General features: G+C 37.1%; 3 protein-coding genes across 3 annotated transcripts in view; 2 read left to right on the top strand and 1 right to left on the bottom strand.

The window, feature by feature from the left end:
• coq8aa (coenzyme Q8A, genome duplicate a) overlaps positions 1-12,463 on the top strand; it is a 32,154-nt gene extending 19,691 nt beyond the window's left edge. Inside the window, exons 7-15 of the mRNA XM_077220251.1 lie at positions 2,139-2,224; positions 2,334-2,474; positions 2,947-3,028; positions 6,721-6,814; positions 9,015-9,156; positions 10,317-10,424; positions 11,033-11,098; positions 11,187-11,273; positions 11,359-12,463. Coding sequence (XP_077076366.1) covers positions 2,139-2,224; positions 2,334-2,474; positions 2,947-3,028; positions 6,721-6,814; positions 9,015-9,156; positions 10,317-10,424; positions 11,033-11,098; positions 11,187-11,273; positions 11,359-11,652 — 1,100 coding nt within the window. The 3' untranslated portion in view covers positions 11,653-12,463. The remainder of the gene's footprint in view (positions 1-2,138; positions 2,225-2,333; positions 2,475-2,946; positions 3,029-6,720; positions 6,815-9,014; positions 9,157-10,316; positions 10,425-11,032; positions 11,099-11,186; positions 11,274-11,358) is intronic.
• LOC143729596 (uncharacterized) overlaps positions 1-14,930 on the top strand; it is a 700,608-nt gene that overhangs the window by 142,097 nt on the left and 543,581 nt on the right. The gene's annotated exons all lie outside the window — the stretch shown is intronic.
• LOC143729160 (uncharacterized) lies at positions 12,020-14,797 on the bottom strand. The gene is made up of 7 exons (XM_077220252.1): positions 14,636-14,797; positions 14,428-14,485; positions 14,191-14,315; positions 13,691-13,760; positions 13,374-13,607; positions 13,010-13,192; positions 12,020-12,774 (listed from the first exon to the last, which is right to left on the bottom strand). The coding sequence occupies exons 1-7, from the start codon at positions 14,696-14,698 to the stop codon at positions 12,572-12,574; spliced, it is 936 nt and encodes a 311-aa protein (XP_077076367.1). The 5' UTR covers positions 14,699-14,797; the 3' UTR covers positions 12,020-12,571.

Here is a 14,930-nt window from a genome sequence, read left to right as displayed (position 1 = left end):
TGAATGCTGGTTGCAATGTTGTTCTAATGTTTGTTATTGAACAGATAGAAATTACTGACACTATGTAGTCCACATTCCTCAGTCACCGTATCAGAAAATGTGAGGTCATCAGACTAATCTGGGTCAAACAAGTGAACCAGGATAAAAACCATGGCAACTGTAAAGCTTTTCTTTTTTTTTAAGTTATGATGTACACAGAGGCAGTTATCTTTCAACTTTCTTTCTTTCCTGCATTCTGAAGGAGTCTCTCTCTCTCTCTCTCTCTCTCTCTCTCTCTCTCTCTCTCTCTCTCTCTCTCTCTCTCTCTCTCTCTCTCTCTCTCTCTCTCTCTCTCTCTCTCTCTCTCTCTCTCTCTCTCTCTCTCTCTCTCTCTCTCTCTGTCTCTCTGTCTAAGACTTGTTTACAGTACATCTGTACATCTGTCAAACCGTGACACGAGGAGGAACATACTCGGTTCCTTCTCGTGAAACCATCTCTAAAATCCTGTTTACATGTATGGATTGATGTGCACTGCAACTGAGTAAACCTGTAACATGACAACAGATTTAATAAAGACCACATCACATTTGTTGTGTAACGATTAACAGCAAAGTGACCCATCAGTCAAGTGTTGTGTGAAAATAAAATAATAAATAAATATGTTACTACATGTACTTACTATAGTAATTACAGTAAATTATGCATAATTAACTAACTCTAAACCAAACCCTAATCATAACTCTATATTAAGTACATGTAGTTAATCACTATTACCAGTGCTTGGAGTGTGGGATTAAAGGTGCCAGTACTCTCTTGCATTGGCCAATCATGACATTTGAGATTTCTACAGTGAAAAACAAAACTTGGATATATTGCTGGTACATCAAAAATGTATTGTTATTTATTAAAAACATAAATGTATTTAAACAAGTCTGTGTGCATGTGTGAAAACCTCTGTTGACGTGTCTGGCTCTGGCACACGCGTTCTTTTAGTGTCTTTCTGAAGCCGGGCTAACATAACGACTTAAACTCGACACACTTCTTTTTAGTTTTTAGGTTTTCAACTTCAGCGGTGAAAAACCTGTTAGGGTCAGGCGGACCGCTTTTCCGAACTAGCGTCCGTTGAGAAGTGAACTTCTGGTAGGCCCGGCCGACTGCTTGCCTTTACGTGATTCGTCAAGATCTGAAGTAATTCACATAGTGCACTCTGGTTAGTGTAGTTTATGAAACGTTAGGTCATTACCAAACTCTCTTACAATGACGCTTTTTCTGTCAGTGGTAGAGTACCGGCTACATGCGAGAAGTAGCGGTACGCAAGAAAAAAGTACAGGTACGCTTAAGAGTAAAATGTAGAAGTGAGTACCGCCCAACTTCGAGCACTGACTATTACTCAAATGTATAGTTACACTGTCACCTTAAAATAAAGTTACACCATTTTAAGGAGTCCATGTTACAGTTACATTGTACTTAAATAAGTACTATTCCTATAAGTACTATTTTAGGGAGTCTGTGTTACAGTGTAATTATACATTTAAGTACTGAGTAATATGAATTAATTACATGTACTTACTATAGGTTAAGGTTTAGGATGTGGGGTTGGTTTAGGGTTATACATCATTTATAGTTATTACTATAGTAACTACATGTAACAAGGACACTATAATATAAATTGTTACCAAATAAAGTGAAACCTTTTTTCAGGAATTCTGAAGAATTATGTGACACTGAAGACTGCAGTAATTCAGCTTTGCCATCACAGGAACAAATTACTTTATAAAATATATTAAATTAGAAAAAATAAATAAATCGTAATAATATTTCACAGTAGTATTGTTTTTACATAATAAATAAATGCAGCCTTGGTGAGCATAAAACGACATCTTACCAACCCTAAACTTTTGAACGATAGTGTATCTTTACACTGTTTAAAATTGATAAGCAATGTAGAATTTTTCTGCATTAATAGTAATTAGCATGTAGTCACTGGAAACACATTTGATGTTAGTAATAACTGTAAGTGGCACTCCGTCTCTGCTGAGCACTTGTGATCCGATCACCCTTGAAGGATGTTAATACCAGCTATAAACAGGGCCATTGTTTTCATTGGCAATAGCATTAGTACTATACCGACATTGTATGTGTGTTTAATAATGTTTCAGATGATGCATTCATCAACCCACAGCTGGCCAAGATCTTCGAACGTGTGCGTCAGAGTGCTGACTTCATGCCCATCAAACAGATGACGGTACCATCTACTTAAACTACAAAATATTTTAATGTTTCATGTCAGAAAATCTAAATCTAGTATTTAAAAAAAGAAAAACTGCATATATGTTGCTGGTTGATCTGCGCAGAAAGCTCTGAGCCATGACCTGGGCCCGAACTGGAGGGATAAACTGGATTTGTTTGAGGACAGACCGTTTGCTGCTGCTTCCATTGGTCAGGTCCATCTGGCCAAGATGAAAGACGGTCGAGAGGTCGCCATGAAAATCCAGGTTAGTTGTGGGCAGAAAGTACTATTTTAAACTTGCTGCCAATCAATAATGGTTTATGGTGATTAAAGGTCGTTTATGAGTTTAGTTCATTTTAAATGGGACACCACAAAAGGATAAAAAGATTAAGCTGAAGCAGCTGTAGGATATCATTGCATTCCACACAAAATCACAAACAAAGCTTCCTGCATATCGCGTACCGTATACAATGGCCTTTAAAGGTGCGATAAAAGTCTCCTAACAGGTTCATTTGAAGCACCAACTGCTTGAAGTCCAAGGAGCAATTCCCACTATCAGCTTTTGCAAACAGTTGCAACCATGTTTATGATTAGATAACTTAAATCTATCTGAATGTGTCACCTCTCAACTTTTTTTAGTAAAACAAACAGTTTTGAACTTTTAATAATTGAAGTAGCCCCACTGCTTCTGCATAATGTTTTCTAAACCCATTGTAACATACTCTTGGTTCCTGCAGTACCCCGGAGTCGCACAGAGCATCAACAGCGACGTGAATAACCTGATGACGGTTCTGAGCATGAGCAACGCCCTTCCTGAAGGTGATGACCCCATCACTCATGTTTTAGATCTTGAAAACACATGATTTTTATAATTTTAGGTAAATAAATTGCTGGAGATTGTCCTGGAGGGTAGTGCATATGCGTCGACGCCAGCAGCTCGGGTTGTTTCCCAATACCAAATCTGAGAGTATACACTTCCTGTCTGCTATGTCCTATAACTAAAAACATGAAAGTCTGGGGTTGCTAAGAGTTATTTATTTATTTATTTTTTGTGAAAGATGTTACTTGCATTTACCAAGGCTACATTAATTTGATCAGAAATCCAGTTAAAAAAATCAGCAATGTTGTGAAATAATATTAAGGTGATGATACACAGGGCAACTTTTTGAGCAATGTTGCTGAGGGTGAGACAGATGAGACACAGGGCCCAAGACCGATCTAAATTATCCATATAAAAATGTATTGCCCATTTTCAATGGGAAAGTGCCCTAGCAACAATCGCTAGGCAAGATTGCCCAGCAACATTGCTCAAAAAGTTGCCCTGTGTATCATCACCTTTAGATTTTAAAATACTCTTTTCTCTTTCAATATATTTTATAAAATAAATTTAATAAATTGTGTCACTTGATCGTTCCGAAATCATTCTAATGCTGATTTGGTGCTCAAGAAACATTATTATTCTCAATGGTTCTGCTGCTTAATATTTTGGCGGAAACCGTGATGCTTTTATCATAATTTCTTACTAAGAAATTGAAAATAAATAGAAATAGAAATCTTTTGTAAAATTATGAATGTCTTTTCTGTCACTTATGATCAATTCAATGCATCCTTGCTGATTAAAAGTGTGTGTGTGTGTGTGTGTGTGTGTGTGTGTGTGTGTGTGTGTGTGTGTGTGTGTGTGTGTGTGTGTGTGTGTGTGTGTGTGTGTGTGTGTGTGTGTGTGTGTGTGTGTGTGTGTGTGTGTGTGTGTGTGTGTGTGTGTCTGAGTGAGAGAGTGTGTGTGTGTCTGAGTGAGAGAGTGTGTGTGTGTGTCTGAGTGAGAGAGTGTTTTTTGTGTGTGATAGAGAGCGAGTATGTGTGTGAGAGAGCGAGCGTGTGAGTGAGTTTTGGTTAGGAATATTTTAAGCTGAAACAATACATTGATGAAATTGTGCTGATTTTGAAACTCTTTAATTGACCCCTTTTTTTCTAAGACCTTGGTGTCAGTGCACTCAGATTTATGTTTAGTGTGTTTCAAACTGAGAACTGAGAGCTCAAGGCCTGTTGGGTCTAAATGGGCTGGTAGATATCAGACTGCACGACTGGCCAATCAGAGACCGGTAACGGTGCGCATGAGCTGCATCATCATTACAACAGCGTCCACTGCTGTATGATCAATGCCGGTTAAATATTCAGCTGTCAGAGAAGCCTAATCCTCCAAATATAGTCTGAACTTTCATTTGAGCTCATAAATACCACCACAGCATTGCCGATCCTTCTTTTCACCAGAATAGAGACACGACACAAGGCAGATACCCAAAATATCTTTCATGTCAAGGCAACCCTTGTGAAATAGAAGAACACTTTAGCATACTTTTAAGAAAAGTGCATGTTATGGAAATAATATATTTAAAGGTGCTGTATGTATTTTTTTTTTACTGTACTGAAGCATTAAAATACCTTAATATGTTTGAAGATATAAGAGAACATCCTAAGTTCACATACTTTGAAAAACAATGCTACAGCCAGTTATTCTGCTTTGAAATGTATCTTACGTGTCGGAATGTCTGTTTTTGTTTTGGTCTTTGTGATCCCGCACACTGCCAATTTACCCAATAGTATTTTGACACCCCGGGTTGCCAGTTATCGGAAAACACAGCGCATTGCAGCCATGGAATTGCAATTGCAGTCAGAGATCGCAGATTCTAGCCAACCTAAAACGCCTTTACGTCTATCTAAAAAGCTCTGTGACCAGAGCCATATTAAAACGCGGATAAATCAACTCATCAACTTACAGCGTAAAGCTCGTCGCCTTCCATTGTCGATTGCGCTTGACTGCTCGCTCCTGTTGCGTGTCCTCAATCTGGTAACCCATGTGAGTCAAGTCAAGTCATCCTCATTTATATAGCGCTTTTAACAATGTAGATTGTTTCAAAGCAGCTTTACAGAGATAAACATATAATTTAAGGTAACAGAGATTGGTTTGGTTTTATAGTGGCTCTTGAAAAATGTTTTTTCCAGCTTAAGTTAGTTTTGATTGATTCACTTCCGTCTAAATGATCATTGGTTATTAAATTAGGGGCCGCTAAGACGACACCGTTCTCTCTAAACAGACTTTAAACGTGAACCTGTGATAGACGCTGATGGCGTTCACATACACATTAAGAATTGATTCTATAGTTATGTGCGTTTGAATATATGTGTGCAGGTTTGTAAGTCCTTACAAACCATGCCTAAACAAACTACTTGTCTATAAATTTTGATGCAGAATTTTTATTTTATCTTATCACTTTGGGTAGGTACTCGAGGTGTGAGCGTCGAGTCTGAGGAGGAGACGGGGAAAACGGCTCTCTCCTATATTTTTAATTTGGACTGCAGTACCGCTAGCTGTAAATATTACGTACTGCACCTTTAAGTGCGAACTGAATGTAATTTTTTCGGACACTTGATTGCATGTTAATTGAAACATGAGGTTAATTAAATGAAAATGTATATTAGTTTAAATTTATATTAAATGCAATTAGTTGAATGTAAGAGTGCTTTTGGACCCACTTAAGTATATCTTTATTTATAATTTCATAATGACTATTGTGTCTTTGTCTTTGAAACATGGTTAAAGTGTACTGCCAAATATACTAACAATATTAATATATAATATACTACTATACTTTAATGTCATTTAATTCAAACGCACATCATGTATTTGAATATATTTTAAATGAACTTCTTTAAAGCATGACAAATGATCATTAAAACAATGAATTAAAATGTACTTTAAAGAAAAACATTTAAATGTGAGAGAGCCGGTCCACATGACAAGCACGCAAGTGTATTTTCCTGGCGCTGTGTTTACAATTTCGAAATGCACACCAAATCACCATGTTGCCAATTCCTTCATTTACAATAAAATGTTTCAATATCGTTTTTCAAGGCTAGTACTAGCTAGCTAGACGTCCCGACTGTAGTGCGCTTCTGTTCTGTGTTTTCTTTTCGGCGCAGTACTACTAACCAGAGCAAAGTAAAATTCCGCCGCTGCTGAGAAAATAGTTCCTGTAAATGTAATTTGATCATTGAGATTCAAGAGTAGTTTGATTTCTAACATTATTTTCTCTACAGACATTTACATCGATAGTCTGGCGTTATAATTTATTTGCTTTTGGAGTGGGTATAAATGTTTTAAATGGCAGGCTAGCAGATACCGTTGACTCGCGATAGCCTAGCACCGGCGAACTATGCAACTGGAAGGACTGGATGAAAATTTTTGAAAACTGTCTCCACTGATAAATAATTTGATAAATCCAAAATCCTGAACCACTCCTTTAAGTGGCCTTTTATTGCATTACTATTACATTATCTGCAATTTAAGAATATACTTTTAAGATTTGAAGTACACTAAAAGACAAAGTGCACACTCAATACAATACACAAACAAACTCAAAGAATTGTGAGTTCAACCTTGGTGAATCAAATCATTTGATCTGAATACAAACTACCCCGCTGACTCGTCTCTGACTGTGTCTCTGAACATGCAGGTCTGTTTCCGGAGCATTTGATAGAAGTGATGCGACGTGAGCTGGCGCTGGAGTGTGATTACATAAGGGAAGCCCAGTGTGCTCGGAAATTCAAGTGAGTACACAAAAACAAACACGAGATGTTTTTCTCACTGCTTTTTCAGAGCATCCCATCATTGTATTCGTTAATCTACCCCTCTATAAAATCACGGGCGGTCCGAGGGCTCACACACTGGCTCTTTCAGGACATTTCAGGCTTCTATGTAACTGATATATGAGCTAAATCTATCCTGTGCCATTACACCCTTTGAAAGAAAGGTTTACACACAGGAAATAAACACTTCAACTGCTCAGAATGATTTTGCACTTCTGTATCTTAATATAAAAGCTTCGCTGGAGCGTTGTGGCCTCAACACCCGGCTAAAAATAACCACTTGGCATTTTCAGCCTAGCTTATAGGCTAGGGTTTAATTTTGATTTAAATTTAAGGAACAGCTTGCACACTGACCTATTTTAAATATTAGCGCACATGTAAATAACTATTGACAATAAGCCCATCCCCTGCGTCCTGTCCTCTACTGGGGACCCTGGCTTCGCAGGAGAGTTAGTTACATATGCTCTCAGGATGGGATGTGTGTCTTTTTCCTTTGAGCAAATCAATGAGAGTATCAATGTTCAGTAGATTAGCTCGGTTTAAAATAAGTTAACATGTTTGCTTCCTTGAAGTATTGACGTAGTGTAAACAAACATTGCACACACAGCCTTACATCCAGAAGAGCTGAGGAAATGATCGAACACGTTCTTCTAGAACATCTTTTCACCTCTGTTGTCACTGTTGATAATTTTACTGTATATATATATTGTAGCAATGTTCAGGGAAGAAGGAGGCGGGAACCGGCGAACAATCAAAATAAACTTTATTTAAAATAAAACAAACAAACAAAAATACCGCCAGCAGCCCCTCGCGGACGACTGCTGGCTAAAATAAAATACAAATACAAAAACACAACTAAAACACAGGCCTGTTCCTCTCTCGATCATCAACGTCGTCGCTCCTCCTTTATGCTTCCGCTCCTCCGTGAGAGATGCGAGACGGGTGTGCTTCACAGGTGTTGCTCATTAGCAATCGCACCACCGGCCTCGCGTCGTTCTCTCACGTCCCTCGGCCGTCCTGTTCGCCACATATATATTTCTCTTATATTTGAATAATTTCTGTTGAATTGCGTTTAAATCTACCAAACCCAACCATCCTCCTTAGTCTTGAATTAGAAAAAAGCTAAAGCTTGTGGTCAGTATGTTTTTAAGTAAGTAAAACTTTATTAAAACAGTGTTTACAATGTAGCTTTATAGAAAAATTATGAATAATATATACAGTTAAAATAACTAGAATTAGTTGAACCAGTTCGATTCACTGATTCAGTTGGCTCATCACTCTGTAGTGTTTACACAGCAAATTTCACTTTATTTAATATTTTTGTGTTGTTTCTAGTGCAAATATCAAGATACATTTACTAGACATGCAAAATGGCGTATTAAGTTTTGTTATTTGATAAATTTGTTTGTGGTTTATGCTTAAAACAAGAAAAAGAATATGACAATAGAGTAAGAAAAATAACCTTTTCTCCCCTTTGAATTAAGTTACATTTTCTTAGCCCATTGGCAGAAAATTTTTCTGGGTTTCTTTTTTAGAAAACTTTATATGTCATTTTGCATCTCAAGTATATATAATATCTATTTAAGAATGTTCTGGATAACAATTAAGAAGAAAATTACTTTTAAAGTGAATAAGTGTCAGAATTTTTTATGTATGTATTCATTTACTGCCTTTACAGCTGCATGTTTTCAAATAATCTGTTGTCAAATTTTACACAAAAGTTTATAATAAATAGCAAGCTAAAAATAACTGGAAGCGAATGACAGTGAAAGCCAGACACATTAAAATTACAAATGTCTGCGCCAACTCTTACCTGAAAAATAAGGTGTATAGTTAGTAAAGCTACTTCTAACATCACCTTTTAGTGTAGCTAGATACGTTTTCAAATTGCTAGCTTGACTATAATCTAGTGCTGCTATAAACTCTAATTCAAAGCTGACGTACCCACTATTGCTTAGCAAGCTGTAATTTCAAGCTGTCGTACCAAATTTTAGGCTCCATTAGGGAATTCCTCACACCCAGAGAATAGCATCACGGCTTTTGATCATGTGCTTGTGTTCATCAGCACGTCCTGTCTGTGGTGCACGTGCGGGATGGCATGCTTTTTACGGGATTACTTGCTTGTGCTCAGTGACTCAGAGGCTGTGTATTTTTTTGGCAGGGAACTACTGAAAGATCACCCCTTCTTCTACGTGCCAGAGGTAATCGACGAATTCAGCGGCCAGCACGTTCTCACCACCGAACTGGTGCCTGGGTTCCCCTTGGATCAGGCTGACGCACTGTCACGAGAGCTGAAAAATGAGGTATTCACTGGTGCTGTTAAACCAGTAACCCTGTAGAGACTGATGAATTACTTAATAGGCAGAAAATCACTTCTTTCTTTTTTTTTAAAGGACATTTATTGAACCATTAGACAAAATATTTATTTTTAAATATATTTTAAAAAACGTGCATGTGTGTTTTTTTGTTGAGTATCAGATTTGATACATCAGGCTTTTATGGCTCATATACAGTAGTATGATATAGGAGAATATGGAGCTCAAACTCGAGGAGGAAAAACACAAGTTTTATTCAGAAGCCCAAACTGAGCAAAATACACAATTTAGTGCATTTGCTGATATGTATATATATATGATATGATATGCCATATGGCTAGAATGTAAGATGAAATTCTGATTGCTTGTAATGTATATCAATGAGATCTATATAACAGTATAGCAGACTACTTGCATAAAATGCATGTAAATATCAGTTGTCACTTTGTCTCTCAATAATGTGTCTTAAGTATGATATTTAATTTTTATTGTGGAGGTCAAAACAAATAATTCAATTCAACAATGATGATTGAGAGATGTACACATGAACCAGTAAGCGTTATATATTATAATATAAATAATATTATAAGTAGTACTAACAATATTGGATTATGAATGGGCTGCTACCCTATCTGCTGGAAAACTTGCATATATCATACTGTAAAGACGCATTCAAATTTGTTGTGGTATCAGGTCACATTATATGCTATGAAGTCTTAAATGTGCCAGTATGGAAGCCAGTGGGCTTCCTGGAGCATTATTACCACCTGCTGGTGGAAGTATTTATTTTTTGCACTAGTAGGGCGAAGTTGATATAAGCCCATGTCCATACCAAAAAAGTTAAGGAATTAAGTTTCAAATAAATAAAATGTGTTGACCAAACCCTGAATATAGAAAATGCTGTATACTAACAGACATAAATAAAGGCAATAAATGTGATTGAATTTTTTAAACAGACAATTTAAGTATGATTTAAGCCTGCATCAGTCATGTAGTTTGTAAACAGCGGGTTCAAACCATTTTTTGTTTTGAGTTAGAATTGATCTATTACTTTATATTAAGTGCTAGAAATGCTTTAATGCATAAATACTGTGAATTTATAGCAGTCCAGTGCATGTGTCGTAACGACACTTTTTATTGATGCTCAGATCTGCGAGAATATCTTGACTCTGTGTCTGAGGGAGCTCTTTGAGTTCAGATACATGCAGACGGATCCCAACTGGTCCAATTTCTTTTATGATCCACAAACCCACAGGGTAAGTAAGAGTGTCATGATCATTCATTGATCTTTCCTAGTTACGTACACAACCAGTCAAAAGGGAAATATATAATATAGTTTAGATGCATTAAACATTTGTTTTGTTCTCTGTTATTCCTGTACTTTCACACTTTTCATAGGTTTTTATGACTTGGAGTAATGGAGTAATATAAATATATATATATATATACATATATACAGTATACATACAAAATAGTTCAGTGTCACATGATCCCTCAGAAATCATTCTAATATGCTGATTTGGTTCTTAAGAAACATTAAAAACATTAAACATTAAAATCAGTGTTGAAAACATTTGTGCTGGTTAATATTTTTGTGGAAACCGTGATACATGTTTTTCCAGGACTCTGTGATTAGAAAGTTCAAAAGGACATAATTTTTTTTTAAATGCATGTTTTTTAATAATGATCATGCATCCTTATGAATATATATTAATAATTGGATTATAAGTGTATTATTTTATATTTGTTTTTAAATTTATTTAAATTGAACATTTTGTACAGTAAATAAAATTTACTATGCAAGTTGTTTTTGTCCTTTTTTTCTTTCTTTTTTTAAATAATCAAGCTGTTCTTCAATCCACAGGTTGCTTTGCTGGACTTTGGTGCAACGAGGGGGTTTGATGAGAGTTTCACTGATCTTTATATTGAGGTAAACGTACAGTTTAAAAGGTAAAGTAAACGAATGTATAATGAATATTTCCTTTCTTAAACTTGCTGTATCTTGCTCTTTAAAACAGATCATCAAGGCTGCATCAGAGGGTGATAGAGAAGGAGTGCTGAAGCAATCCATAGAAATGAAGTTCTTGTCTGGTTATGAGACTAAGGTAGGAAAATACCACCCTGATATTTTGTTTTCGGGGCTTCACACACGACAGTCATGCGTTTACACATCCTCTTCTACTCATCAAGGCCATGGTGAACGCCCACGTGGATGCGGTGATGATCCTGGGCGAGGCTTTTGCCTCTGTGGAGCCCTTTGACTTCGGGGCGCAGAGCACCACGGAGCGCATCCACAACCTCATCCCTGTCATGCTGAAACAGCGGCTCATCCCTCCACCAGAAGAAACCTACTCCCTGCATCGCAAAATGGGCGGCTCCTTCCTCATCTGCTCCCGCCTGAATGCTAAACTCAGCTGCAAGAACATGTTCAACAAGGCCTACAACAATTACTGGAGCAATCGGAAGAAAGGACCAAGCCAGTGACAGGGCTTTTCAAACTAAAGACACTTGAAAAGCACAAAATGCTCTGGCCAATCACTCGAATGTAAACAAATGAGCACTTTTGTCTCGACTGACCCAACCATACCATGTTTGTTTTTGGCTTTTGTGTTTCCCTCTGAGTGTGTTAATGGGAAATAATATCCATGATTATCCATGGTCGTGTGGTGCAAAGACGGATGTATCTGTGTCTAGGGAAATTCCAGTAACCTGGAAAGCTGGTTACTCATCAAGTATGGCGACTGGCTGTCGAACATTTCATAATCATGCCAACAGTTTTTTCCGGGTTGCTGGACTACGTTGGTGAGGACCGTCTCCCTAAATCAGTATATTAACTCGGATGCATATATTGTTTGAGAAAGCATTACAATGTTTATTTTTCTTTTTTCGGTTTGTGATTTGTGAATGATGCGCACAATATAGGCCAAAGTATGATAAGGAGAAGTTCGCGGATCCGAAATAAGCGCAGGTTTTAATGCACCTGCTACAGTCAAATATGTGTTATCTATGTAGGTTGAATACAAGCTTGCTTGTTGTTTTAGCCTGTAAAAACACGCAACTTCTCTCTTAATGCATTTTAAAAAGCCAGGTTATTAATCATGATGGCATGAGGTATCACTTCTGATGTGTGAGATGTACATGAATTTAAATGTGCCTACAAGAAGGTGAGAACTAGCATTTTGGCATGATATCACAGCATTGGTGGAAAAGGCTTTTTTCTAATATTCCTGCTATTGGCGTTACTAAAATTGTGTTGAAATTGTCTGAATATATTAAATTTTTTGGAATCAACAAACCAGTCCTAAATGTTTATTAGCAGACTTGTTGTTTTTGTCCATTCATATGACCATATAACAGACATGCATTGAATCATCATTTTAAGAGTTTTTTGAGGTGGGACTGTTTACATGTACTGGTTTAAGACCGACTGAAGTTTGGAAATTGCAAGTTCGTTTGCTGGACATTTCAGAAGACCGTGTTGTGAGTCATGGAAGAGAATGTTAACATATTCCACAATGTTCATTTGAGATGTTATATTACAGCTGGGACACACATAGTCACGGTTGAAGGTATGGTACATCATCACCAGGACTGCTGGTTTATCACCTGTGAAGATAAACAAAATAAGAATGAATTAACATTATAATTACGATTTAAATTGAGCAAGAATATCTATGAAGGACTGAATCTATAATATTAGCGTTTACAGATTAGTTCTCTAACCATTAATTAAAGAGTGCTTTCTAGGACAACTATATTGTAAATTATACATGTTTCTGGATATATTGACATTAACCTTGTCGTAAATTGGCTACATTCCTCTCAAAAACGTTATATTTACCTGGAATTTTCCTCAATGCATCTTCAATGTCAGTTCCAGCTCGTGATGCAACGGGACAGAAGACCAGTATCAACTGACAGTCCCATAATTCACTCCCAGTAACTCCCTTGAGCCGTGCCATTATTTCCCTGTCAGCTCCCAAGGTTTGGCCACAGATAATTGGAAACACTTTGACTAGAGGCTCTGCAAAAATAGAAAGAAATATAATAGGGTGGGTAAAAAAAGTGGGACCCAGAAGTTCATTTTAACCTACATTTTATATTTTATTTTAGAATTTTGATAAATGTAAAACTAAATGTAAACGTCAGTATGTACAGTATAATAAATTATTAATTGAAATATAAAAGGTTTAACTGTTACTCACGATAAGGAGTCTTTATGGTTGGAGAGATTAAATCTTTTTGGGATGAGCTTGGAAATGTTCTCCTGCTTGAAGTTCCTTCTGTATCCCTGGGCTCTTTTCTAGCTGATGCCTCTGTGAGACTGTTCAAGACCTCAATGTATGGTTTCAGAGATGCCTGTGTTGCTTTGAGCTTCTCCTCCATTTCTCTAAAAGCTTGAAGGGACTCCTTCAAAACATCCTGAACAGCAGCATCATCTGGGACAAAGTTAGAAGAATGCTATGAAACGTCTCTTTTACAACAAAAAAAAGTCCCTTGGTCTGCTACAACTGCTACTCACTGCTGTTGTTTTTGTCCATTAAATGCTTCAGTGCTCCGGCAAATGTTTCTGGGCCAGATTGAAGTGAATCCTTTTTGGAATAAAAAAAATATATAAATCAAAAATCACAGGTACTTGCTGGTAACCAGACAGTTGACAGTAGCCACTGACTTCCATAGTAGAGAAAAAAAAATACTATGGAAGTGAATGGCCACAGTCAACTGTCTGGTTACCAACATTATTCAAAATATCTTCAAAATATCTTTGGCTTAGAAACTCATACAGGTTTGGGACAACATGATAGTGAGTAAATGATGACAATTTTCATTTTGGGGTGAACTATGTCAAACATTGGTGGAACATGTTCCTATTTAACGTAATGTGAACGTGGTGACACCTGTGTGAACTTCAGTTTAGATCAAACATTCATACCATAAATTCCCTACACTTTTAGGAGTGTGTGAATATTTTTGGGGGCCACTGAAGTTCAATTCCACCAGCTTCTGGACCGCAGACATTACCTTCACTGTGTCTGTGATAAGCCCCATAATGGTCCTTCGGAGCTGAAAGTTCCTGATTCCTGGAAAAAGCTCATTCAGATCCTCTCTTGTCAAACTTAGAACTTGAGCATCATCAATGCCTGCATCTAGAAACAGATGGAAATAATGTAGCATGTCACTTTCATTTTTACATTTGTCAAGGGGGTGTGATCAAATAAATGTCATTAGAAACATTATTATCAGGTGAGACACACATACCATCTAGGACAGTACACCCAGATATTATCTTGATTTGTTCTCGAAGAGCTCTGCCCTCCTGAAACATATGACAATAAAGATTATAGCTATTAACACTGACACAGGCACCAGTTCACTTCCATGCTAGCACCTTTGGAGTAACAAAAGCGTATTTTGGATTATTAGTTAGTCCATGGCATATTTTAAATGTTTGTTTATTGTAGCCTACCTTTTCTTTGGTGAACCCCCTTGTGTTTGGGAACCACGAAAACCAAGACCCTGAGCTGTTCATTTCTGCTGTACTGAAACCGAAAGTTGATGTTGATAAAACTAAATTACATAAATTCAGTATGCCTGACTTCGATTCAGTGAAGGCGTAGCAACCCTAGCAAAGTGTAACAACACAGGCGTGTCAAAATCTGATCTGGGACCTGTGATCTCAGCGATAGGTTGTTCTGACGGGAGATCCGCCCCTTTTGGTATGAAGGCGCGTTCTCATTGGCTGGTGAGAAAAGGAGGTGTGT

The sequence above is a fragment of the Siphateles boraxobius genome, unplaced genomic scaffold, assembly GCF_051911475.1.
Source record: "Siphateles boraxobius isolate OS27281-9 unplaced genomic scaffold, OSU_SipBor_1 8, whole genome shotgun sequence".
Taxonomy (NCBI): Eukaryota; Metazoa; Chordata; class Actinopteri; order Cypriniformes; family Leuciscidae; genus Siphateles; species Siphateles boraxobius.
Note: the sequence above shows the minus strand (reverse complement) of the source record. Positions and strands in the feature narration are given on the sequence as shown.